This window comes from Drosophila pseudoobscura, chromosome X (genome assembly GCF_009870125.1).
Source record: "Drosophila pseudoobscura strain MV-25-SWS-2005 chromosome X, UCI_Dpse_MV25, whole genome shotgun sequence".
NCBI lineage: Eukaryota > Metazoa > Arthropoda > Insecta > Diptera > Drosophilidae > Drosophila > Drosophila pseudoobscura.
In genome coordinates, this window is record NC_046683.1 from 49402502 (window position 1) to 49429022 (window position 26521).

The 26521-nt window shown below is 43.2% G+C and overlaps 2 protein-coding genes across 18 annotated transcripts in view; both read right to left on the reverse strand.

Annotated features, from left to right (window-relative positions):
- Nucleotides 1–26521, reverse strand: part of LOC4813429 (phosphatase and actin regulator 4) — a 114509-nt gene that overhangs the window by 36959 nt on the left and 51029 nt on the right. The window contains exons 1-2 of one of the 17 annotated variants that reach the window (XM_033383892.1): nucleotides 4034–4191; nucleotides 2923–3841 (exon numbers count right to left, since the gene is read on the reverse strand). The exons of 12 other annotated variants lie outside the window; for them this stretch is intronic. In XM_033383892.1, the coding sequence (XP_033239783.1) occupies nucleotides 2923–3841; nucleotides 4034–4078 (964 nt within the window). In that variant the 5' untranslated portion in view covers nucleotides 4079–4191. 4 more of the 17 variants (XM_033383900.1, XM_033383895.1, XM_033383896.1 and 1 more) reach the window with 4 other exon arrangements.
- Nucleotides 17887–19792, reverse strand: ppk27 (pickpocket 27). Its single transcript, XM_015187530.2, has 3 exons — nucleotides 18360–19792; nucleotides 18108–18290; nucleotides 17887–18038 (listed from the first exon to the last, which is right to left on the reverse strand). The coding sequence occupies exons 1-3, from the start codon at nucleotides 19336–19338 to the stop codon at nucleotides 17908–17910; spliced, it is 1293 nt and encodes a 430-aa protein (XP_015043016.2). The 5' UTR covers nucleotides 19339–19792; the 3' UTR covers nucleotides 17887–17907.

Below are 26521 nucleotides of genomic sequence, written 5' to 3' on the forward strand. Positions count from 1 at the left end.
TCATTGCTAAAGAAAATTTTGATCGGGAAATTGTGCAGGCAAATAGTTTTCTTTTTTTTTTTGCATCAGCAAAAAGAGGAGGCCCCCAGGAGGAGACCCCCAGGAGGAGACCCCCAGTTTAATAATGAAATGAATGCCCCGAAAAGAAGAAAAATCAACTAAAGGTGAAGATCTTCATCTCTCACTCTATCTTTGACTGAATGAATGACTGACAGACTGACAGACGGTTGGAATGACTTACTGACCGACGAACAGGGAGACTGGGGGGAGGGAGCAAGCCTTGACTGTTGGTCGGATTTATGGCTTGAAAATTGTTTATTTGATTGAATATTTCATAACATGCACTCTGCCACAGCCACAGCCACTCTGCCTCATCTACTTGCAGTAGTGCCTCTTGCCCTGGTTTCCAGCCACTCCTTCCTCCACTTCTCTCCATCAATCTATTATGAAATCCCTGCTGCTGCCTTTCATGGCCTGCCTCTGCGCACAGATTTTTCTTCTTTCTTTCTTTCCTTTTTTTTTTTGGCAAACTCATGTAAGCCTCTCCGACAGCACAGAATCTGGGACTGGGACTGGCGCTGGGCCTGGGACTCTCGTACCTTATGCAATTTATGGTCTAAAATCATTAGCCTAATAGGCACATCAATTGGCCAAAGAATAAAGATGGGGGAAAGATTTCTTCCGAAATCAAGAAAAGTCATAATTCCTTGGAATATTCCTGCGCTAGAAATTAGAGAACTTTTCCAAATCCAATTTGAAATTGACCAAATAAATATGAGACGAAAATGTACCCAAAACTAAAATATTTCTCGTTATTCATTTTTCCCCCGAAGGGCATACAACCATCTGTCTATCTATCTGGATCCCCAGCCCCCTCTCTGGTCTTGCCTGCCTGAAGCTCCTCCTCAATATGCAATTCCTGGCCTCTGCAACAGCGGTGGCAAATGCAATCAACTATCGAGATACGCAAGGAGGCGACAATTGCATTGAAACTTATTTTTATTGACATTTTCGACGCTCCGCTCCACTCCACTCCACTCCTCTCTGCGGCTCCTCCGATCAAATGTTCAACATTTGCATATGCAGCCGCCTCTTCGCCTTCGCCTTCGCCATGAAGCAGAGCAGCGTATCAGACAGACCGACAGACAGGCAGGCATGACGACACCCACACACATCTCTGGCCTGCTGGGGCCACCCAATAATGGAGCTATTTACACACGGAATCAAACAAATAGTTGCATGGGGCCAAGTGCCTGCCTGGCTGTCTGTCCTGTTGATTGCCTCACTTTTTCTTTATTATTTTTATTTTCTTTGTGGCGGCAGAAAACCTTCTTTCGTGAGAGAGGAGCAGAACATGGGAAGACAGAGGGAAACCCTAGGAATAAGGGAATCATCAATGGATCAGGAAAATAAAACTAGAGAACAAACTACAGAAATCATCACAGAACTATTCATAGGCCTATTCCTTCAAAGAAGGCCTCAAAAAAAAAAAAAAATCCTAAAGGCCATAAGACATAGGAACATCGACAGAAACCAACAATTAACTATTAAAATTAAAGAAAAAAACACGAAATAATAATAATAAATAAAATAATAATAATAGTAAATAAAATAAAATAATAATAATAGTAAATTAAATAATAGTAATAATAATAATAAATAAAAAATAAAAAAACAAAAATATTAACAAAATATATATATTTATAACACAAAAAAAATAGATATGTGTATATCATAAAAAAAAACTTATTATATATCAATAAAAATAAAAATATTTATATATCATACAAAAACATAAGAAAAAAAACACAAAAAAAAAACACAAAAAACACACAAAAAAACATAAAAGGATACAAAAAAAAATCCACAAAATATTTAGAAAAAAAATAATTACAAAAATTATTTAAAAAAAAAGCATCCCAAAAATGACTTAAAAAAAAAAATAAAAATAATAATAATATAACAAAAAATTCAATAATAAAAAAAACCATGAAAATACGAATCCGTATAGTAACCAAGAAAAAAATCATTGGAGCTCGTTCGGTGTACCATCTAAAAAAAATCCTTGCAAGTTCTTGGTAAAAATCATACAAAAATCTGCAGAAAACAAAAGACTTATCAAATGGGAAAATTTTTTATGGAAACCATTCGAGAAATATGTTTAAAAAAGGTGTTTTCAACAGAGCCTCTAGTTCCGGGAACACCATCGGGAAATGGTCTATAAGCAAACATTTAGGTAAACATTAAGCGTACTTTCACTTTAAAGCCAAGTACTTTCTGTACTTTCTCCATAAACCATTAAATGTTGTTATGGATCGACAGTTTTGTAGCTTTATTTAAGCTGAAATATACAGTCTCCTGCTCTTAGTGTTTCCCTCTTATCCGCAGTCTCCTTGCTGCCCCCTCTCTCCCCACTCTCGCTGCCCCACTCACCCCATTTCTTTCGCTCTCTTTCAGTCAATGTTGAGCTGTTCGGAGCATAAAACTTTTCAATAAAGTTGCAAGCTTAAGCCTAATCGCCCACACCATGCCACACACCCACAAAGGCACCATCGCACACGCCACACGCCACACACACAGACACACACACACACATCCCCATTCCCGTCCCCAAGCCATTTTGTTAACACGCCTCTTTGGACGCAGCTGCAATTTGGTCGTCTTTATGGCTTGACCACACCCATCACACACACACTGTGGCACACACACTGTGGCACACACTCTGTGGCTCTGTGGCTATGTGGCTCTGTGGCACTGTGGCACACTCCCCCACTTTATGGCCGTGGCCATAAAACGTTGCAATGTCCATCGGCCATGTTTCATAGCATACATTGGAGGCGGATTCTATCGGGGGATTCCCGATTCCTTCTGCCTTAAACTCCCTGCCCCCATGCCCCCGCCCCTGCCCCATCCATCGCTTACCTAAACTCCGCTTGACCGTGGCACGTGGCTTGTTGCTGCCGCTGTTCAATGTGACCGCTATGGTGGCCGTTGTCCGTGGCTTTCCACCATTTCCATTTGCACCTCCGCCTCCGCCTCCGCCTCCACTCGCATTTGCTCCACTGATGCCAGCTGAAAGTTTGCCAACAATTGGAAATGGTTTCTGCTGCCGCATCGGCATTGGCATCGGCATCGGCATCGGTGTCGTGGCCATCAGCGACTGTCTCTGTAGCTGAATCTGCGTCTGGCTGGGTGTCCTGGTTTGTGTCTGTGTCTGCGTCTGCGTCTGCGTCTCATGGTTACTGCCACTGCCACTGCCACAGGCACTGCTGCTTGTGGCACTGGGCAAGGCCGAGGTGGACACCGATGTGCTGGATCGCTTATATCCTTCGGTGAGGAAGGCCGGCGGCGGTGTGATTGGCGGCGCCGGTATGCACATGTGTTCATCCACCGGAGAGCTGGCGGCCGTAGACGGGGCTGTGATGCATTCCCTTAGCCGCAGTCCTCCAGCCACGGGCTTCAGTTGGTGGCAAGTGCTGCTGCAGCCGCTGTTGCTGTGGCCACTGTGGCCGCTGTGGCTCGTGTGGCTCGTGTGGCCGCTGTGGCTGCTGGAGGGCATTGGCATTGTCGGCGGTGTTGTCGTCTCATTGCAGTAGAGCTCCAGGTGATGCTTATCGCAGCGTCGCCTCCGCCGTATGTTCGGGGCAATTGTCTTCATTTTGGTTGAGCTGCCGCTGCCATTTGTGGCGCCACCGTTTTGATTCCCGGATCCGGCGGATGCAGCAGCCGCCTGGCGATTGATTGACGGTACGCCGTCTTTGGAATTTAAACGAATATAATGCACACGAAAGATGCGTACTTCGGGCTGTTTGCCACCCTGTTGCTGTTGCTGTTGCTGCTGCAGCTGCTGTTGCTGTTGCTTCTGCTGCTGATGCTGTTGCAGGTACTCCTTGTAGGTCTGCTTGCGCTGCTGTGGCAGCTGTTGGTGGCGCAACTGCTGCTGCAACTGCTGTTGCTGCTTGTGGAGTGTCTCCTGTTGCTGCTGCTGATGCTGTTGCTCTTGTTGCAAGATCTGTTTCTCTTGCTGTTGCTGTTGCTGCTGCTGCTGATGACTGCAGGCTGTTTCGTATTGCAGCATTTGTGTGGCCTCGAAAGTGGTATTTGATTTGTATGTCTTTTTATTACAGATCTATTTATTGTTGTAAATATATCGCCCCAAAGTCGGCTCAAACATGTATATATATATATATAGCTTTGATCTTTGATAAATTTTATAGAAAATAGTAACTTTTATGCATATATATATGTATATATATAGTATATATCGTGTGTATATAATATATTCTGGATATATATATATCTGTTTTTTTTTGTATTTGTATTTGTAGTGTTTTTTATTTTTTTCAATAAATGGAAGCTTTCAATTGCTGCGTTTTGTATCTTTTGTGTTCCTTCTTTTCTTTGCTTTGTTTTGCTTTGGTTTTGGTTTTGCTCTTTCCCAGCGTTGCTTAGCTATCTTGCTATATGTTTTGCTCCTCGTTACTCGTTACTCGTTACTTTTATTGTTGCTGCTTTGGCGTTTCGTATTGTAATTAACAAATATTTACCTATTTAGTTGACTTTGTTGCTCTGTTGCTTGGCTAAATATTTATTTATAATTTTCTTTTAAAAATATGTTTTTTTCTTTTTATTTGGTATTTTTGTAACGTTCAAACTGTAAGCGTTCTTTTTTGGTATTTTTATTGAATATTTATATATATATATATATATATGTATATAGGTGTTTCTATTGTTTAAAATTGAATTTTTTTCACATTTAATGTTTTGTTTTTAGTGTTTATTTGTTTGAAAGCCTCTTTAACTGCTTTTGTCTTTTTTTTTGTTTTTTGCTTGTAGATAAATATATCTGGTATATCTGTATAATTATGTGGTATATATATATAGTATTTTAGCTGTTTAGTTTACGTTTTGTTTATAGTTAATCCTTTTGTATAGTAGAACAACCGACCCGTAGTTGACGTTAATTTGCAAGAGTTTTGTTAACCGTTTAAGTAGATGCCTCCGTTGTGATTTCCTCTTCGTTAAAATCTTAGTTTTTGTTGGTATTTTTCATAGTATTTATTGTAGATTTGGATTTGATGTTGCAGGAAACACAATACCTTCCTTATTCCGTATTATTTTTGGTATTTTTGTTGGTATTTTTTTGTAGACTCGGATTTGATGTTGCAGGAAACACAATACCTTTCTTATTTCGTATTATTTTTGGTATTTTTGTTGGTATTTTTTTGTAGATTTGCAGGAAACACAATGTTTAGTATGTTTTTGGTTTTTTTTTTTTTTTATAGTAACTTTTCAATGTCTCTTCTTCTTTTCGGATATTTCTTTCTGTTTTGAAAGAAAAACAAATAAAAAATAATCGAAAATACTTAAATCTTCTTTACGAGATTTTCCGTTTCCTAGAGGTTTGCCCGCAAGTGTTTGTGTCACGCCCCCTCCCCTGGCCCCTGGGAAATTGCTAATCAAACAAATGACTCTGGGGGAGCGAGGCGAGGCATGCCACAGCAGACAGCAGCACTCTCCAAGCCTCGATTCCTAATGCTATTATGTAAATGTTTTTGGCAACCAAAAAATTAATGGTTCAAAGGCGAATGAAAAAGTTGAGGAAGGCCAACAACAAAATACACAGGAAAAAAAAAAAGAAAAAAAAGAGGAGTAGCTATTGGATGCCAAATATTGATGGATTGAGGGGTTGAGTGTCGGTTGGGCTTGGTGTTGTGGCATATTGATGCTGCCACTGAAACGTGACTGAAATGTCTGAAATGTTTTGCAATTAAGAGACAGAGAGAGAAAGAGACGGAAAGTGCAAAGAGATAATGTAATTTTGATGTTATTTGCGGTTTCGATGGGAATTCAATTATGAGAAGAGGTCTCTGTCTCGCTCTCTATTCCATATGCTGGGTCGCAAGACAGAAACAGAGACAAATGAGGCATGCAATCAAGCAGAGAAATGTCCTGTCATCGCACTCCACTTATCCTCAATCGTTGTCCTAGGCGACAGTTATATATATATATAAAAAAAGAACGAATATATACACAATATATATGGGAGATGTTGGCAGCAGCTGTTCCTTTTTTTTTTTTTTTGGTGTTCATTTGGTGGCCTGGGGCATGCCTCTGGCAGGGCTATCGAGTTGCCTGCGCAATAAGCCAATCAATTCAGTGTCAGATGAACTGCTTCATTAATTTCACTTGCACGAACCCCCAAAAAGCTGCACGGGGGCGGGTAAATGGAAAGTGAAGAAAGAATTATGCCAGAGCATGCCACAAAAGTCACGTAAGCTTCTTGCGGGGTCGTGGGCATGTGGCAGCTACAAAAAAGCCGATGCTTAGCGCTTTTTTTCCCCCCTATTGGGATTCCAGGACCCCAAAAGAGCCTCTGGAGGAAATACAGTTGCTCCCTCTCGCTCCTCTCTCTGAAGGACACTCCATCCACAGCTGCTGCTGCTGCTCCTGCCGGATATCGATGGCCATTTGCTACTTGTTCGCCCCTGTTATTATTTGTGTATCTGAGGGATACACGTGCCTCTCCTCAGGTGCGTAGACAGAGCACACAATTTCTCCAAGTAAATAATAATTGTGGAGTGGACGCAGCGGCTAACGATGTGGCATTTTCCACTTGAAGCGACTTTTACTTCCTCTATCCTTACACATCTATATCCTCCCTCTCTCTCTGTCTCTCTCTCTGTCTCTCTCTCTGTCTCTGTTTCTCCCTCTTCATCTTGGCCCTCGATTGAGCTTCGAATTTCTCTAATTGCAAAACTTTTTCCATCCCAATCCCCCCCACAACATGGAACATCCCCATGAATAATGTCTCATGTGAGTGGCTTTCCTTCCTGTTTATTCTCCTCGAAATCAAATTGAAATTTTCGGTGATTTACTTTTCTTAGTCGCAAATAAAACTTATAATTGAATGGCAATTTTCCCAACAAAGAGGGGCGTGGCACTAAGACTTAGATTTTATATATGTGTGTGTGTGTGTGTTTGTGTGGGTGTGTGTGTGGGTGTTAGAGGAAAAGCTGATGCTCCAAAAAAGCAAATATTTGTTTTCATTATTTCGAATTTATTTTCTGTGCGTGTGGGGCAAACTTTTCGACAAGTATCTACCACTAATGCGATTAAAGAGCGTACAGTACATATATTAAAAATAGGAAAAACAATCGCTTTCGAGCGATAATTTGAATTGACTTGCGAATTGGGAAAAATCTAGTGATTTGGGGGATTATTGGGTGAAGAGGATTAATATTATTTATACATTTCTGTATAACAATTGCAAGTGAAAGCAATTTTCCAATTTCTGTTTAAATTCAGAGTTTTCAAAATTTAAAGAATGTATAGATTTAGATTAAAATAAATTTTAGCCATTAGTAGTTCTAGAACCTCTGAAAATGGTTGCATTTTTTGGAAATTAATTATTTAAAAAGTAAAGATTGTTGAAATATTTTGTTGTAATTTTGATTCGATTTCTAGGAAATTTGTTGAAGAAAGTTGTACTATTATTTAGCGTTGGAGAACATTTACATTTAATAATTTCAAGACAAATTTCTACAACAATTTCCGTAACAATTTCCTGCAAATCTCTTGTCAAAAACCTTTTGAAAGCCAAAGGAGAATCAGCTTTGACTCAAACAAAGATTTTCCCATCTGTAAAACGCCTCATTTTCACGCACAATTTCCCTTACGTTTTCACGATTTTTTTCTTTTTGTTATTTCAATGCACACAAATGTTAAGCATTTATTTTATTTCGTTTGTCATTTGCATAAATTACGCATAAAAATACACTCAAATTTGTTTACAACAGCAAAAAAAAAATTCATACAAAAAAAATACAATTTTGGATTTTCATTGTCGGGTGGAAAAACACCTTGACTTTGTGCCTTGGATATTTCGGCTATGCTCTGCTCCGCCTCCGATCCTCTTTTATTTATTTTATTTTATTTTTTTTGGGGGGTGAAAGAGTCAATGCACTTGCTGTTTAATTTTCAAATTTATGATGCACTCTCTCTCTCGCTCCTTTTCTTCTGAGAGAATTATTTTATTTATTTTCGCATTGAAATAAAAAAAAAAAACAAGAATCATAAAAACGTAGGCCACATATTTTTTGGTGCGGACATAAAAATTGTTAAATTAACTTTTTCACACACACAGACACACACACATACAAACACACACAGTTTAGCAACTCGTAAAAAAAAGATGGAGGAAATTACCAAAAATCAGTAACGTTTTGGGGGGTTTGTGGATTGGGGGGACGGTTATCCGAGGGACAATTCAAACGGGGGGAAGGGGAAGAGAAAAAACAACTCAATGAAAAACCGAAAAGTCGCGTTGGATTCTTCGTATCACATCACAGATGTTTCGTTGCTAATTTTTGTTGATACAAATTTCTGGTGTCTTTTTGTGGCGCTTTTTAGTTGAGAATGTTTTGTTCGTGTTGCACGTTGCACGTTGCTGCTACTGCTGCTGCTGCTGCTCGATCTCTGCTGTGTCGCTTGTCCAAATGTTTCTTGAGGTTCTTGTGCTTTGGGGACTGTGTGCTGTGTGCGGCCGACGGGCTCGAGAATTGCCAACAAACTGATGCCAAACGGAAGCCGTCCAAATGTTTTTCATGACACGGCGACGGCTATGGCTATGGCTATGGCTATGGCTATGGCTACGGCGGCGGCACAGCAGAGCGCGCAAACAAGCAGCGACAGCGACGCGAAACCACACACAGAGGACGCAACGTGCCACCCAAGACAAGTGGAGACGACACCACCAAAGGCGGCAGCAGCAGCAGCAGCGACAGCGACAGCGGCAGCATCAGCCGCTGATAAGAAAAAAGAGAGAGCTTTTTCCACCACCAACCAAATGGCAGACAAAGAGAAAGAAGAGACTGTGTATCCGCTCTTAAAAGAGAACCACTAATGCTGATGCCGCTGCTGCTGCTGCTGCACGTTGGCCTGTCAATTAGCCACAAAATGTTGCAAGACAATGGCGCCACAAGGCAATTATTAATGACACTTTTCAAGCCTTTGGATGGGCAGGAAAGGGGGGGCAGAGCATGTCGCCTTTCAATTGAATAATTAAGGAGATTTAACAAAAGTTTATAATTGAAATTGAAGCCAGAGAGAACGCATTATATAAGGGGATGAAACAAAGGAGAAACTATGGAATAAAATAAAGGATAAACTAGCGAGAAGTTGAATCATTAAAGGAGTTAGAGGCACACATTCAAAACACTGATTTATACATTTATCCATGCCTCAAATTGTGGTTCAAAGATCGTTCCATGTCGATCGAGGGTCCTTCGAGAATTCCCTAGGAATTTTCTGTCCTTGGATGCCTGGGATATTTCAAGGTTCTTCCACAGCAGGTACATCCAATGCCTTCATTCTATCCATAAATTTAGTGGGTTTCAGTGGGGTTTATCCTCGAAATTTCTAGGAAGTTTTTTTTTCTTGGAAAACTTTCTTCTTTATATTAAAATTCAATCGAAAATTCATTCTATATTTCCACAATTTACAGAGTATTGTACGATGGTATATATTGCATTTCTATGGAGAAATATATTCAGGATTTGTTGCTTTTTTTGTAGCCATTCCATTCAGTATTCCTCTGTATATTATCCCGTAAATATTACGGATATTTCCTCCATCATATTCCTCTTTTCATTCCGAAGAGCATCTCTGAACCCAAAAGAATGAAAGAGAAAAAAGCTCCCTCTCTCTCTCTCTCTCTCTCTGGCCACAGACAAAAGCTTTTCCTTATCGCTTGCTCTCGCTCTTCCGTTCGCTGTGGTGTCTGTGTGTGTGTGTGGGTGGGTGGGTGTTGGTGTGTGCCTGCTGTGTTTGTTGGCCCGGCTCAATCGAGTCCCTGCCGTGTCCTGGTCCTCGTCATAGTCCGTCCTGTTCCGTCCGATTCCGTCCGTTTCCCGCTCTGCTCTGCTCCGTTAATGCACAACACAGTCGTCGTCGTCGTAGCCGTCGTCGTCGTCGTCGTCGTCGTCTGATTGAAATCCACAAATAGGGAGGAATATTGTGGCTGGAGCGGAAGAGGGAGCGGGAGGGAGTGGATGGATGTTTGTTTGTGCGTCAATGCAGCAAATGATTCCTTCATTGCCACACACTCCTCTGCCGCTGCCGCTGCCGATGCCGCTGCTGCTGCTGCTGCAAGTGCCATGTGCCATGTGCCATGGTCATGGCCATGTTCGTCCGTGCCTCGTGGCTATTTGTGGTTGTGTTTGCCTGTTGCACATCCTTCTGCAATCTGCAATTTGCAATTTGCAGCAGCCACAAACCCAAACCAAATAATCAAATATCAAGCAGCTTTCCCCAAATTCCCCACACCCCAACCACCCCCGCCCCCCACGCCACCCCCAATAGCGATATTAAGCATACAATTTGCGAACAATAAAAACCCCAGCCCGAAACACAACAGCGGATGAAAGGATGGGCCAAAAATGGTAGCGGGTGGCGGGTGGCGGGTCTTCTTTTATGGCCGCATTTTCTATAGACCAGAGCGAAAACAAGTTGATGAATTATTGTAATTAAGTGGAAAGAAAAGCGCACAAATAGCAGTTTTCCAAGAGAGAGCTAAATTAATACCGGAATGGCAAGGCAGCAGCAAATTAGTGGAGCCACCAGCCACGAGCCGAGAGCCACGAGCCGGCATTATTTGGGGGGCAGAGTCATTAGCGAAGTGAAGAGGCCCAAGAGGAAGGTCTAGATGAGGCCCAGGACAAGGACCAGGACTGCTCAAAAGCGCCAAAGAATGGCTCCTTAAAGCAGCTGCAGATGGGACCCAAAAAGGAGCTCAAGCGGCGGCAAAAGTGCCAACAAAATGGTGGCTCTCTGATGAGCAAACACTTCAGTCATATTTTGTGATGGCTACCGAAGCCGACTGTCGCCTCTATTTCCTGGCTGTCCGCGTCCGCGTCCTTGGCCATGTCCTTGTCGTATTCCTGTGCCTGTGGGCCGGCTTCCCCCCCACCCCACCACACACCCCCAATGTCAAGCGGCATCATTGTCGCAGCATCACAATTCCAACAAAGAATTGAGGCAGCAGGAAGTGGGCCCTGAATGAAGGTTAAAAATAAAGCCCAGGTCCCACAACATTGATTTGTATTGAAAACACATACGCATCCCACGTACTCTTTAGTCATATTTCCCATCAATGGATGCACCATGGCATCCACACTCGAAGGACACCAACAAACCGAAAGCTAATCAAGGACGTGGGCACGCCTCTTGGGGAAACCAAATCAAAGTTCATCTCGAATGCGCAACAAATGCGAGGCACACAGATGAGACCTTCCTCCTTCTGCTTCTCCGTCTTCTTCTTCTTCTGCAGGAGGAGAAATCTTTTGTCGGAGAAGGACAGAGCACAAGTTTATGGATTCTTGGCTAAAATATGCGTGGCAGCCACGCCATACGGGGCGGGGGGGGGGGCAGGGACACAGGGTGGTTGCTTAAGGACAGAATAAAGAGACAGCGATATGTTTCGGGGCAAAAGAAAGAGTCGAGGAGATGTTTCAAAGCGAAAGAACGAAGGCAACGTCGTCCGGCAACGAAACGAAAAGGGGGGGATACCCAATCTATTTCGGGGGCAGGAGAAATGGACAGAAAGGGAAAGGAAGTAGAACCAGGGACAGGGACACAGGGACAGGGACAGCAAAAACTATATGGCGAATGTCCTTCCGTTTACTGTGTTTTCCCTCCCCACCTCCATTGACAAGGTCCACCCGATGCAAAGGAAGAAGGGCAGCAGCAGCCGCTGCGGCGGTCGACAGACAACAATCACAAAAAGTATGGCCGCCAGCGGAGGATAAATTCCAAAGAAAATGAAAAATAAATACCAGAAAATAGCAACAACAACAAGAAAAACAGGAAAAGCAACAGCAGAAAATGCAATTGAAAATTGTTGCCGCAAAAAAGGGGCGAAAAAGAAACACATAAGAAAGAAACAGGGAAAACACACACACAAAAAAATATTTTCCAAAAAAAAAGAAGTTGTGAAAAAAAAAAAATTAAGCAGATACAAAAAAAACTATTTATAACATAAAATACCTAAAAAAGTAAAACAACTAAAGAATACCAGCATACATAAATACCCCACAAAATGGATAAAAAATTAAATAGCAATATAAATATTTATCTAAAAAATAAACATAATAAAATAATCCGAAAAATACCACAATACATAAATACCCCACAAAATGGAAAAAAAAATTAAATAGTAAAATAAATATTTATCTAAAAAATAAACATAATAAAATAATAAAAAAAATACCAGAACTTATAACTACACAAAAAGTGGAAAAAGAATTAAATAGCAAAATAAATATTAATTTAAAACAAATATCGAAAAAAATAAAAAATACATAAATACTCAAAAAATGGATAACAAATAAAATAGAAAAATAAATATTTATTTAAAAAAAAAATACTACAACACTTCGACAATACATAAGCACTCAAAAAGTGGCTAAAAAATAAAATAGAAATATAAATATTTAGTCAAACACAAGTAAATACAAAAAAAAAATACCCGAATACATAAATACTCAAATAGTGAATACAAAAATAACCACTTAAAAAGGCTAAAAATACGTAAATACATGAATACCAAATAAAAATAAGTAAAGCAAACAAAGGATACCAAAATAAATATTCAAAAAATAAAAAGGGAGAGAAGTAACTAAAAAATAAAACCAATACAAAAGAAGAACTGCTTACATAATCACAAAAATACACGCACACGCAGTTAGAAGGAGACGGAGAGAGATAGAGAGAGGGAGAGAGAGAGTTAGGGGGTGGTATTAGAGAGAGACAGTGCTATACGCTTTACCACGGGGGAGAGCGAGAGAGAGAGTGCGAGCCTTGAAGCGCCTCTGAACTTGGATTTTCAATGTTTTGTGCGAGACTTGAACTTGAAATCGCTTTTCGCCGACAGCACAGTGGTCGCTCGCACGTGCTGGCAAAAGCTCGCCCTCAAAGCTCTCTCCACTCTCTCCGCTCTCTCTCTTAGTTGCTCTCTTAAAGTGCCCCTTGACTTTCTCTTGCGCTCTCTTCTCGACAGTTTTTTGTTCCATTTAAAATGCAAGTGACGCAAGTTATCAAAAATTTATCCACAAACAGAGCAAAAGCTGGAGCGAAAGGGGGGGGGAAGCAACAGGAATAAACAATTGTCTGCGGGTCCTCGGATGAGTTAGCACACTCTCTACTACTCTTTTCCCCTCATCAGTGCCCCCCCTCTGCCCTTCTTGGGGGGAAAAACTATTTTAGTTCCATAATTTGTGATAGTATCCTTTTTTTTTCAAGGATGCAAACAGGTTGTTTGCCAACAAACGAAAGACAAAAGCCTGCCCCGAGGTGCAAAAGCTGGTGTCCTCTGCAATTTTCAGCTAGTTTAAGCCGGGCTAACGGGGCGTATGCCCTCATAATATTCATAAGCCACACACAGAGAGAGGGAGTGGGAGACCGAGCAGAGTGTGAGAAATCTTCTTTGTGCTGAGAGAGCGTGGGTGCAAAGAGCAGAGAGCGCCAACGAATTGGCCAAATTAAATTTTAATAATTAAATGCAGCCAAAGGAAGGATTTTCTTTGCCACGCCCACACCAAGGCGCCAAGACGCCGGCAGGGGGAAGGTCCGTGGCACGTGCAAAAATTTGCATTCGAAATTTGGTTAAGAAACAGGGCCGTGGGACGCCCCAAAAAAACGGAAAGCTGAGCTTCTTTCGAGCACATGCCGTTGCATAAATAAAACCGCTTTAACAGACTTCAACCCCCCGCCCCCTCCTACCCGATTGAGAATGACAATGACAACGTCAACGGATGATGCGGATGATGTGGATGACTGCCACAAGGCAGGCGGCACTGTCAACGTTTGATTGAATGGACCCGCTTTACCATCGCAATGGCGGTCCATTCCTCAATCGGATCCCCGGAGGGTCCGTCATCGAGAGGGAGGGCATTTGCATAAGACTTTGCCGGGGACTCATACAATGGTCAAAAGGTACGAACGGTGGAGTATTGACAGGCCTCCTGGCCCTGGAAAAGGGAAGGCCCTGGAACGAAGAAAATCCGCTTCAGTTTGGGGCAAAAAAGTGTCTCAGGGAAGAGAGGAAGTCCCAAGTAATTCGAAATTTTGCGTGGGTACAAAGCAAAGCCCGTGATGAGGGAGGGATCGAAGCGGAAAATCTGTTAGCGAGAGGATAAGTAAATCATGTAAATCAAAAGAAGCAAATCCATGCATGTAAGAGGCAAATAAAGGCACGCTCTTTGCCTCCTCAATTGATTGCAAATTAATGTGAAATTATTTGGAATTTAGAATCCAAGGACTACAAAGGATACAAGATATCAGTGTACTCTAGCATTCCGAGAAATGTTTTCATAGTTTATTTCCAGGTAAAACCTCGAGCTGTATCTCCAAAAATCACAGGAAACTTCTCCTTCCATCAGGCATTATGGCTTTCTTTTTCAAAAGTCACTTGAATATGGTCGCAAATCATAAATAAATATATATCATCCCGTCCCGTCCCCCCGGGCAGCTATGGTTATTCCCGGAATCTATCCTCCAGGCAAAAGCTTTGGATAAACTATGAGGAAGTGGAAAGTATCCTTGGGAGTGGGAGTGGGAGGGGGGGCGCCCGCAAGTAATTCATTTTTATGAGCTGCCACAACTTGTTGGCTCTGTGGCTCCTTAGCCGCTTGGACATTTCGGGGCTTAACGAAAACAAATGATAATCAAGAGAAAAGGAAAAGGGAAAAAGGGAAAATGGCATGCAAATCTAGACGGGGAAAACCACAGCAGAAAAAATCTTGAAAAATACCCACGAAAACCTCAAGAAAGCAAAGCACAAAAGCAGAAAATAAAAATAAAAATAAACTAAGTCCTTGTCATGGCCAAGGTTGTCTACCTTCTCGGTTGGTTGGTGGTGCCACAATGTTGCAACCTTCGCCTGACCAGACGCAGGCACTCACCAACACACAAACATTCGCCACACAGACGGAACAATGGATTCCGGCGACAAACAACGGAAGTCCTGCAGACAGAAAGAGAGATATGCAACACACAAAATACTACTGGGGCAATAAATAGTCAAAAAAGAAAGAGCAGGAGACAGGACGACAGGACGAGAGGACACTGCAGACAAGTCCAAGGATAATCCGCCTCATAATTAACTTTCTCAACGACATGTCGAATGTTGCAAAACTGAAATTGAAATTGCCCCCACCTTTCCCTCCCCCCCACGCACACACACAAAAACACACAAAAAAAGAAGGGAATATAAATCAAAAAGGGGGGGGCTGGCACAATGTGGCACAAAGAACGAGAGATTGTTGCACAAAAATGCGTTGTAATTGCCCCGAAATCAAATGGCTGTAATTTACGTTGACAGGCGAAAAGGACGGACGGAAGGACAGTCCACAACAGCAGGAGCTCTCAGGCAGGAGCTGCTCGAAGCAACAACTACAACATTTATTTATGCAAATCTCGTTCTAGGCTCCAGGACCCGAAATGTGACTACTACGTGTGTCCTTAGTGTCCTGTGTGTGTGTGTGGGTGGACACTCGACGGGGAATGGGAATTGGCCAAAAATGTTCCATATTAGAATTATGCAAATAAGACGAGGAGCAGCCACATCCACACTCAGGACTTGGCATTGCGGTTCGTTTTTTTGGGAAAATTCTATGCCCGAGTGGCATGGCATCCGATCGGAATCGGAGTCGACAATATTCGATAGAGCCATGCCACTCAATGCAGCACAGCAGCAAACGGAAAGGAAAAGTGGGTGCACTTTTGGGCAGGCCACAGAAGCAGTTCAATGTGTGCAAGCAGTGGAAAATAAGCAGTTGGAGGGTTTAAAGTCGCTAAGCAGTAGAGAAGAAGCATCCGCAGAGCTTTAAGCAGTTCAAGCAGTGCAGAGTTAGCGAATTTTAAGGCAAAAATGATCGAAATTTCTGCGGTTTTTTCTTTCTTTAAGTGTGGTTCGCGTTTATCAGTGGAAGTCAGGCCACATTTAGGTTTTATAATATCGGCATTCAATGGGTTGGTACTTTCGTATGCTTTTAAGGCTTAACAGGCTAGTTTGAAGCTTTTAAAGGGCTTCCTTTTCCTTCGAAAAATAGGAAATAGAAGGCTAAAATCAATAGTTTCACAGCAATATATGTTTTTGCATTGATATTTTAAGGGTTTTCTATGCAAATATTAGGCAAAATATTAGGGGGGGCGTACATTTAATTGATATTCAAGTGGTCTACGAGATATTAAAATGTAACTTTTGAAGGGCTTACACTTAAAGATTCTCTTTAAAGCCTTTGCATCTAGAATCTCCTTTTAAACCAAAGACCCCACCTTTTTGCTCATTTAAAACCATCTACCAATCGACCCTGACAAAGTGAAAACTATTCCGATTGACTGTAAGACGACACATATTAGCCAAAGGACGAATTCAATTTTCGTGGCACGCCCGCCGACCCCCAAAACGATGTCCTTTTATGGCCGTGCGACGGCACAGGAATGCCTTTGATCAGCAGCTCATCAGCCGGGGCAAAAAAGAATACACGAGTATGTATAAAATAATGTCAGGGCGAAGCGAAGCGAAGCCACATACGGAATACTTTACAAGGAATGTCTGCCAAAGGTTGGTCCTTCTTTCCTCAGAGAGATATTTATGTATACATTTTTTGTGCTGCTGCTGCTTTATTTCTTCCTCTTCTTCTTTTTATTTTTTGGTGTATGAAAAGTGAGATGTGTGTGCGAGAGCCTCTGTCTCACGCGAAGGTGAAGGACGTCCGGCATGTCCTTGCCTATGGGAATCTATAGACTATGCAGTGGAGTGGAGTGGATATCATTAACCACCCACCACCCCCCACCACCATCTTCCCTCATGGGCGGTAAATCAGCGAAGCAGTGCTCTGGCTTGAGGAAAATCACTTAGGAGCCATGACGCGGCCGGCCTGAGATAAGTTGGCGGTTTTAAAATTAATGGAGACATTCGTCCTTCGCGCACACATCCTGCCACGCTTTTAGTAGAAAATGCGGGCGTGGATGGCCACCCAGGCCACCCAGTAGGTCTATTTAATAGCCTAGTAGCCTAGCTGCTTAGATTGCACTTTTTTAGACCCCCATGATGTGGCATATGGAATATCTCGTATGTGTGTAATAAATTTCGAAGAAAATCCATTCAAAGATTTCCCTTTTTTGTTAGGTTTCAATCGATTGTAAATGATTTGTGGGCATAAAAAAATAGAACCAAAAAAAGAAAAAAAAAGCATTAAAAATCATTTTCAAACTTTTTAACTGCGGAATTCAAATAAAAGCTTTCCCAGAAGGCTTTTTCCCGCCACGAGCTTAATTTAGCAAAGTTATGAACCTTGGGAGAGCTTTTGCAAAGCTTTTACTGCCAGCTAACAGACTGTTAAGTCGCTCTGTTAATGGAATCAAGTCAAAAATTTGATATTTTCAAGATTTTTACTCACTCAAAAAAATATATAAGAAAAAACCCACAGGGTTTTGCGTGAAGGAAACTCACCTGCAAAGAAAAAGAAAAAAATAATATTAGATTTTTAGTTAAAATAAGAAAAAAAAGTTTTGTGCGCCATGTCTAAGAAAAAGAAAATCAATACGACACACACACACACACACGCACTGAAGTGCCCTTAAGAAAGGTACAAGAGACACACAGAGACAGAGAGAGAGAGAGAGAGAGAGAGAAAGAGACAATTTTCTCTGTTGTTCAGTTGTCATCAAGCACCCCCATGCCCCATGCCCCATGCCCGATGCCCCACCAAGCAGGCCCTGTAGACCACTCAACCTTGATGATCATCGGCACATGGCGGCGCACAGCCCTCTTAGTCCTCCTTAAAATCATACATGCGAATGTGTGTCATTTATTATTTCTTTAGTTACAGATACTCGTACCATTTAGGCTACAGATACATTCGGTGGGTCGTGCCAAAAGTGCGACCAGAACCGAAAGACCATAAAGTAAATCAACTCGAAGCCACTGATGAGCGAACAGCCAATGCAAATGCCCAAGACACCGCCAATATTTGCTGGAAAGGAAAGCCTCCAATTAAAAGGGAAAACCGCTGGTGTCCGGGGACATTCTTATTTTCGCGTACACAGAATCTGATACCAATGATAGTGTTTGTCCTGCGAGTAGATCCTCCAGCGAGGGGCCCCGAAGCGCAGCAGAAGAGTACTCCGAAAGGGATGCATACGTCCGAGCAGGCTTTTGTGCAGACTGTACAACATTTGATTGCAGAGCGGCAGGCACTGCGGACACTGGTTCGGCGACCAATTTACTACACAACACAGAGGGGAAAAGATACATAAAGAGAGGGCGAAAAGATACAGGGAAGTCTCCGTCTTACCCGCAACCATTTGCAGGCAGGCAATGTCCTCTAGCGTACAAGACTTTTGCTTTAATTTCGCATCTCTCACGAACGGATACGGCACACAGTGACAATTCATTAGAGAGGCCCTAAGCCGGCAATCCTGCAGGCACTTCTCCCTGCCGTCACCCTCGTGGGGGAAGTAACAGTCACGTCTGTCCAGGGGATAGTCGCGTAGCTCCGAATTGGCCCCCAGCTCCATGCCGAGCACTTCCACCAGGGACTTTTCCCCCCCGCCGATGGTTATGCGGCCCAACCAACTGGAAATATGCAAACGGAAACCGGGAAAACTGCTCTTCTCCATTGGAAATTCATCTTCTTGGGAGGTGTCCAACGACAGCGACAGCTCTCCCGTGATATTCCCGTCCCTTAAGACACAGCAGTGGCCGTGATTTGTGGCTCGAAGCTGGAATATCTCTGAACAATTGATGGTCACACGATTCTGCAGACATTTTAGGATCAGGGAAACACAGGGAGTCGATAGATCCATCAACTGGGAGCGTACATCTCGGAATCCCAGAGATTCTTGCAGTTCCTTGGCCTCTTCGGGGTCCACAGACATGGGATCCGTGTAGCCCGACAGTAGATGTATCTTTTGCCACCAGAAACCCAATGGTTTTCCACTGGAATTGGCCAACATCTGCGTGTAGTCCTGCATCTTTCTTTTACTGAATCTGTAGCCACTGCAAATCGCCATCGATGGCAACGTCAACGCCCCTTTCTCCCCCAAATCCCGCTCGGATAGATCTGTTATCGTGGAGTTGTCCAGCAGTTCCAGTATCATGGCGAATACCGAATAGCCCGCAAAGATCAGGCCGCAGCAGATGAAGGAGAACCAAAAGATGCGCTGCACACGACGTCTCCGGATGAAGTACAACAAACCGAATCCATTGAGGCTCGTCTTTCGGAAATACTCGACGACCGTGCGATTGAGGGCCACCACCAGGCGGGAGGACATTCTGGAGGGAACTAGGGCGATCCTTCACCGAAATTTCACCTCCTTTGTGGCAATCCAATTCCGATTCCACTCCCGATGATTATATGATATGTATCGCTGGTTTTTGGGTGGCGCCAACAAGTGGGCGTGGCAATGACAGCGGAAGGGCGTGCACAACATGCAACCAAATGTCAACGGTAATTTATGGCCACACACACACACACACACAGATACAAATGCCGAAAACACCCACACACCCGTGCACTGCAGTGGAAGTATCACGCTAATGCGAGAGGTTGCATATTAATGTGGGGAAATGGGGCATATAATATAGAGAATAAAGTGGTTTTTGGTCAGGGGAATAGAAGACGAATGGATGCTCTAGGAAGGAACCAACTTTGAAGGAGACTCGGGATGAATTATTGGATAGTTAAAGCCTTTAAGGCGCGAATAAAGGCTATAGGAAGCCGCTTAGAAGGGAAATTTGTAGGAACTTAAGGAAATAAAACGATGCTGGAAGAAAGGATACGAAATATTTGGGAAGAATCTGCAGAAAGAAGTCATTGAAATGGAAAGAAATTACCGATCGACTGTATGGCAAGGAATTCTGGAAAGAAACTTTGCGGTAGAAACATGGAAATGAATTAAAGGATAACTTGGGAACAGAGCAAAGGAATGAATGGAATGGAACACTATTGCGTAGAGGAACCCCAAGAAAGCCACTCAACTGGAGAAATGACAGATGGAAACAATGGAATGAAACGTTCAACATCAACAATGAACGGAACAATGGGAAGAAACAATGACAGTAAACCCTTAGACGAAACAATAAAGAGAACAGTGAGAAGAAACATTGGAATGCAACTCTGAGAATAGTGAATGAAGGGAAACCATAGGGGAACCATGGAATGGGTGGAATTGGAACACTCTACAGCAAAACCATAACAAAACTATTGCGGAAGAACTTGAAAGAACACTTGAAAAACAAAATCACGAAAAACGACTATATCCAAAAAAAAAGGAACGATGAAATGCAACCAAGGAACGTGGAAACGGCAACAATCCAAGGAAATTGTGTAATAAACGTAAAGATTAATACCCTGCACTATCTCTGTCTTCCAAATGGGCAGGGGGGAGGGGGCATAAAACTATAAACTAATCAGACAAACTAATTTAAGTATATATACTTGTATGTGCTCAATGGGTTCTCTCTCCCCGTAAAGAGTAAAGCAAACACGAAGCGAGCATGCGAGCAGGCCAACAGCTAACTGGCATGTAATCTTGGCCACCCCCCCCCCTTGCACCCCTCTACCACCCTATGCCCGCACGGGACAAACAAGTTTCGAGAGCCAAAACGCAAAGCAGAGAGCCATGAGACTCGTAGAACAGGCAGACTAAATAAAAATGAACAGCGCGAATTTCAATAAGAACACCCACACACACACACACACACACACACTCGCACAGGGGGACAGGGAGAGGGGGGGAGGGGAGGAGGAAGCCTACCTCCCTTCTATCCACACACCCACAAATAATTTCCGGTTCAATTAAACGCTTGTTTATTTATTTATTTATTTATTTATACGAAGCTTCTCTAAGCGAAGGCATCTCGGAAAAGGGGGGCGGAACTGGGCTGGTGGGCGTGGCTGCATGTGTTTTCGCCTTTTAATTGTGTGCGGCATGTGGCATGTGGCATGCGGCCTGGATGTACGTTAGAAGCAACAGCAACAGCAAATGCCACTAATTTGTTTATGAATGAAAAAAAAAACACAACGCAGAATATATATTTTGAGGGGAGAATGTCAAAGATGAAAGATTTGAGGAGAGTAGAGGAAAATGGTGGGGAAAATTGGTATCCAATTTCACAGGGGTGGGGGTGGGGGGGGCAGGGCAGAAGGTCGTTATAGTTTAAGGACTCCCGAAGACTCGTTAATCTTGTCAAGAAATGGTTTCAGCTGAAGGCAAAGGCAAAGGCAAAGGCAAAGGCTTGGCGCCAAGTGGTTTAAAGGGTGGGGTGGGGGAGGGGTGGGGGGGCTGAGAGTGGTGAGGGGTGGAGAGATAAGGAAGAGGTGGAGCAGCACTCCCTGTTTCGGGGAGGCAAGGAAAAGGTCAACTAACCGCAAAATGATTGCATACTTTAATGGGCCAAGCACTTAGGCATCCTCCACTGCACTCTCACTCCTCCTCCCTTCCTCCCTCCCTCTCTATGTCTCTCCCTCTCTCTCTCTCTCTGGTTGGGTTGTCTCAATTTCCTTGCTTCCGTGTCGCGTTGTTGCCGGCTACGCGCTAAGGAAAATTGCATCAGTAAAAATAGCGCAAAAAATTGAATAAAACTAACTATCTGGTGGGAGAGAGAGAAACAGAAAGGGAGAGAGAAATGAAGCTGGCTAGCAGGTCGAGCAGTAGAACAGCCACGACAGCCGTCGGTTGTAAGCGGAGGAAAATGCATAAATGTGAAAGGTTATAGTGTTGCAACGTGCGTGCAACGAGTTCAAGAGGCAGGGCATCATAGAGGAACAGCAGAGGACGAGGAGTGTAAGAGAGAACAGAGGGAGAAGCCAAGGAGGAGGCAGGCAGGAGCCAGGGAGAGGCCAGGGAGGAGCCAGGGAGAAGCCAGGGAGAAGCCAGGGAGAAGCCAGGGAGAAGCCAGGGAGGAGCCAGGGAGAAGCCAGGGAGAAGCCAGGGAGAAGGAGGTAGAGGTAGAGAAAGAGAAAGAGGAAAGGGTTAAGTGCTTTGTGGCTTATGGAATGCAAGCCAAACGAAGAGCTTCGAGGACGAGGAGGAGGAGGAGGAGGAGGAGGCAAGGGGGCGGCACACACGTGAAGCCCGGAGCCATAGAGAATCCGGTGACAGAGAATGAGCGGGCGTTTGGGGATGTGGCCCAGGATGGGGCACAGAGAAATTCTCCATCTCCATGTGCAAAGCAAATTCCCACACAGAGACACAGAGGAAATTCTTTAAGACGCATCTCAAAGATGTGGAGTCCATGAAGAAATGTTTAAAGCACACACCAAACAGATCAGCAGTTGTTCCGCCTCAAAGGCCACATAACAAATCATCATTTCCACACGAGTGAAAAGCGTACTCCCACTTCCCTTCCCATTCCCTTTCACCTTCCCTTTGCCTCCCCACTGCCATTCACCTCGCTCTCAAAATGCCACGTGTGCATATCCTGTTGAAAGATAAACAAGCAGGACTCAAGGACTGAATCATTTTATCCACAAAACAGGCATGGAAAGTGCAAAAGGCAACATCAAAATCAAAATCACATTGCACTCGAAACGGACGTTTGTATCATTGTATCTATCGGAATAATTCACACAAAAAACAACACACAGGAAGGAAAACCAGCAGGAAAAAAACAACACCCAAAAAATCAAAAGAAAAACAAATACAAGTTGGGGAAAAGTGGCAGCGGCAGCAGCAGCGGCAGCAGGGAAAATGCAATGACAACAATAGCAAGAAAAAGTTGCCATAAAAAAATTCTCAACCATAACAGAGAATGACAGAGTATGACATAGAATGAGAGACGAGTGGGAGAGCGCGCTCTCGCCTTGCGCAGGATCTCACGCTCTCTCCATCATCTTGCCTCTTCGCTGCCCTCGCCGTAACGTCGTCTATGACGTTGCATAGAAAAATGCGAAAATGCGTGCATAGAAAGACGGCACAAAACAGGAATACGAAGGAAAACGCGAGCACAGCAGGAGGAAGGGAGCGCCAGGGAGCGGAGGGGAGCGGAAGGGAGCAAGTGGAAAAGGAGACCAGCATCAGCAGCAGCAGCAGCAGCCCCAAGGCGCACTGCGTTGAGAGAGGTGCCTAATGAGCGGAAGGAAGCAACGAATGCGAATGGGGGAGGGGCAGGCAGAGGGGCAGGTAGAGGGGCAGGCGGTGGGCAAAGCGGAGGAACAGGTGGAGGGGCAGATGGAGGTGCAGGCGGTGGGGCAGGCAGAGGGGCTGGAGGAGCGGCAGGCAGAGGGGCTGGAGGAGCGGCAGGCGGAGAGGCAGGCGGAGGGGCAGTCGGTGGGCCAGGCAGAGGGGCAGGTGGAGGAGCAGGCGGAGGTGCAGTCGGTGGGGCAGGTGGAGGTGCAGGCGGAGGGTCGGTCGGCTGGGCAGATGAGAGCAATGCCAGCGGAGAGTGTATCGAACAGATTATACCCTCAGTAACTTTTATAAAGATAAAACCCGTTTTAGCCCCTATAATGGGAATTTCTGGGGGAACATCTCGCCCTCCGTTGGACACATTTCCCCAAAGATCTTTCTAGATGTTCCAATATAAAACTTTCCCATAAATATCCTCTTTTTTCTACCCTTTTTTGGCCCAGAAGATCTTCCATTGTTGGAGTGCTGCCACATGCCACCAAATGACATCTTTGAATGGGCATATAAACCATTCAAGTACACTAGTGAAACTTATTCACACGCTCATTCACGGCATATTCACACCCATAACGAATACCACATATATTCAGATCCTTAAGCTCGTATTCGTATTCGTATTCGTAATCGTATGATGATATCCATTACCTTTGAAACAAGCACAACCCATGATGTAGCCCATCATCAGCGTGGCTTTGATGTCGCCTTCAAGGTGCCTTCGCTTTTTGTGTCCTCCGCTCCACCGCTGGCAGCCTCCTCCTTCTTCTGCTCTCCTCCTTCTTTATTGGTGTTGTTGTAGTCTTGGATGAGTGAACGACATCGGGATTTGACTTGAATGAATATTGCAGGCCGGCAGGCAGGTCCTCTCCTCCTCAGTCTCTCTCTCTCTCTCTCTCTCGTTTTTGTGCCGTCTTCTATCTTCTGTTCTGTTCTGTCTCGTGTTGCTGCTGTTGTCTCTTTCTGATTGGTGTCTCGCTCTCTCTCTCTCTCGCTACGCACGCATGTATGTATTATTCAACACACAATCTGTGTTTATGAGGCCTTTGCGTCGGACCTTATCACACTTAGCCGCACTAACGGTTAACGGTTCGCACCGGTTAACGGCAATTTATGCAATAAGCCTCATGAAATATATAAATATATACTACGGTATACTCGTATTTATTAGCACGGGGTCCCCTCTTATCATATCATCCACAATCAAAAAAGAAAAAAAAAAAACAACAAAAAAAAAAACTTATTTCTGAGTAGCGGTTCGCCTTTATCTTTCACTATTTCTCTTTGATTTACACTTGACTTTTATCACAATATTCTTATAGATTTATTTGATTTTGCTTTGGTTTTTTAATTGGTCTTATATGGTGTTGTTGCTAGTCCCATAGATTGGGATCCCTTCGGTTATATATATATATATATATATATGGGTTTCCATTCGAGTACTATTATTTGTATGTTTTGTTGTTATTCGTAGGTTCTTGAGTTCTCAATAGTTTTTCTATAGCTATTTGTTTTTTATTGATTATCACTTGATATTTGTTTGGTTTCCTTGTCTTGGGGACTCTTCGATTTGATTTCCATTGGCTTCTCTTTCTCTCTGTCTCCTCCTATCTTTGGGCTTTGATTGTGGAAAATTTGCTAGATTTTCGATGATTTCACTCGCTTCGGCATTTGGTTGTTGAATTTTTTGCTTGTATTTTTGTTTCAGTTTTGAATTTCATTCAATATTCAATATTCATTTCATTGATTGTGCTTTTTGTTGCGGTTTTGTGCGGTTGTTGTTTCAAATTTTAATTTTTTAAATATCACAAAAGAATCACTGACAATCGGACCACACACCGGGAAAATGGAAAAACGGCAAATGGCAAAAGAAAAACCAATTAAAATTGTTTCATAATTATGTCAAAAGAATCACAAAATTGTTGTTGTTGTTTTTGGGGTAAACGCTTTTTGTGCATCAAAATTCGGTGGCGGCGGGGGCGGGGGCGGTGGCGGGGGCGGCGGATCCCGTTTGATAAATTAAGATGAATTTATGGGGGTGGTTGGGGCAACAAGGTCATTTACTTTCTGGGGGGGTAATGTATTCCCATGGAATTTGCCAGCAGAATTCGTCATTTATTTTGAGAGAGATTTAGCGGAGGGCAAGAGAGGGACGGATATACAAGAAAGATTAAATGCAATCTGAATGCAAATGAATGGGGGATAAATCAGAGATAATTCTGAAGAAGTAGAGAAAACAAAATCAAGAATTTCAGGAGACTCCTGGAGGGACAGTTCCCAATCGTAAAGGGCTTTCGAAACTGAAATTCCCACAAAGAAACCTTGGAAATTTCCCCAAAAAAACACACTGTGAAATTTCGTAAAGCTATAGCTCTTAAGAGCGAAATATCCTTAAAGAGAAGCTCTAAGAAACGAAGCAAACCCAAAGAACAGCTCTTAAAAGTACAACTATGAAGAAAAACCTCTTAAAAATTAAACTTCCCAAGGGAAAACTTTCTAAATTCGAAATTCCAGAAGAATTTCTTTACTAAGCATTGCTTTTGGGGTCGTTTTAGATCAAATTCAAACAGTACATCGCTCAAAATCCGTATCGTTGATTAAAATTTGTGGTATTTTGTGGTTTAGGAGGATGAAAGCCTCTTCCCCAAAAGTCAAAAACACCAAAAACACTTCCTTTCCTAAGAATCTTTCCTTTAAAGTCAGCAAAAGCCTATGAAAATCATAGATTAGGCTTCAGAGAACCCCTTAAAACACATTCCATTCCCCCATAAGAAAACCAATATTTAATTGAAACATTATCAACGGAATTCCGAGAAAGAAATGGCCACAAAAACTACAATCTCAATCTGTGATGGCACTTGAGGGAGTCACTCAGAGACCAGTCTCTGCGACCACATTGCGGTTTCAATTTCAGTTTCGAATGAAAAATAGCAACAGCCCACGCCCCCACACCCCCACACCCCCACACCCCCACGCCCCCACACCCACACCGAATTCCACTTCCACTTCTACTTGAAGAATGGCTTGTGTATTGTCGCCATATTTGCTTAAATAACGCTGCCCATTGTCCATAAATAAAAGGCAATAAAAGACAGACAGAAATGGAGGCAAGTGGCAAGTGGCACACAGAAGAGGCAGTGCCACTGTCAGTGGCACAAATTGATAAAGATTATCCGAAAGCCGATGCGACAGGCACGCCATGGAACGCCCAAGCCACAAGCCGATGGATGGGCCTCAAACAAAAAAATTAAAATAAAATTTCAGAAGGGCAGACTTTAAGGCAAACGAAGTGTTTGATACCTTCCAAAGAGAGAACAGACGAATATAATTT

Coding starts and splice junctions, on each gene's coding strand:
- ppk27 (XM_015187530.2), bottom strand. CDS start 19,338: ATGTCCTCCCGCCTGGTGGTGGCCCTCAATCGCACGGTCGTCGAGTAT. Junction 18,291..18,359: donor CTGCCTGCAAATGGTTGCGG/GTAAGACGGAGA, acceptor TGTGTTGTGTAG/TAAATTGGTCGCCGAACCAG. Junction 18,039..18,107: donor TCATTGGTATCAGATTCTGT/GTACGCGAAAAT, acceptor TTTCCTTTCCAG/CAAATATTGGCGGTGTCTTG.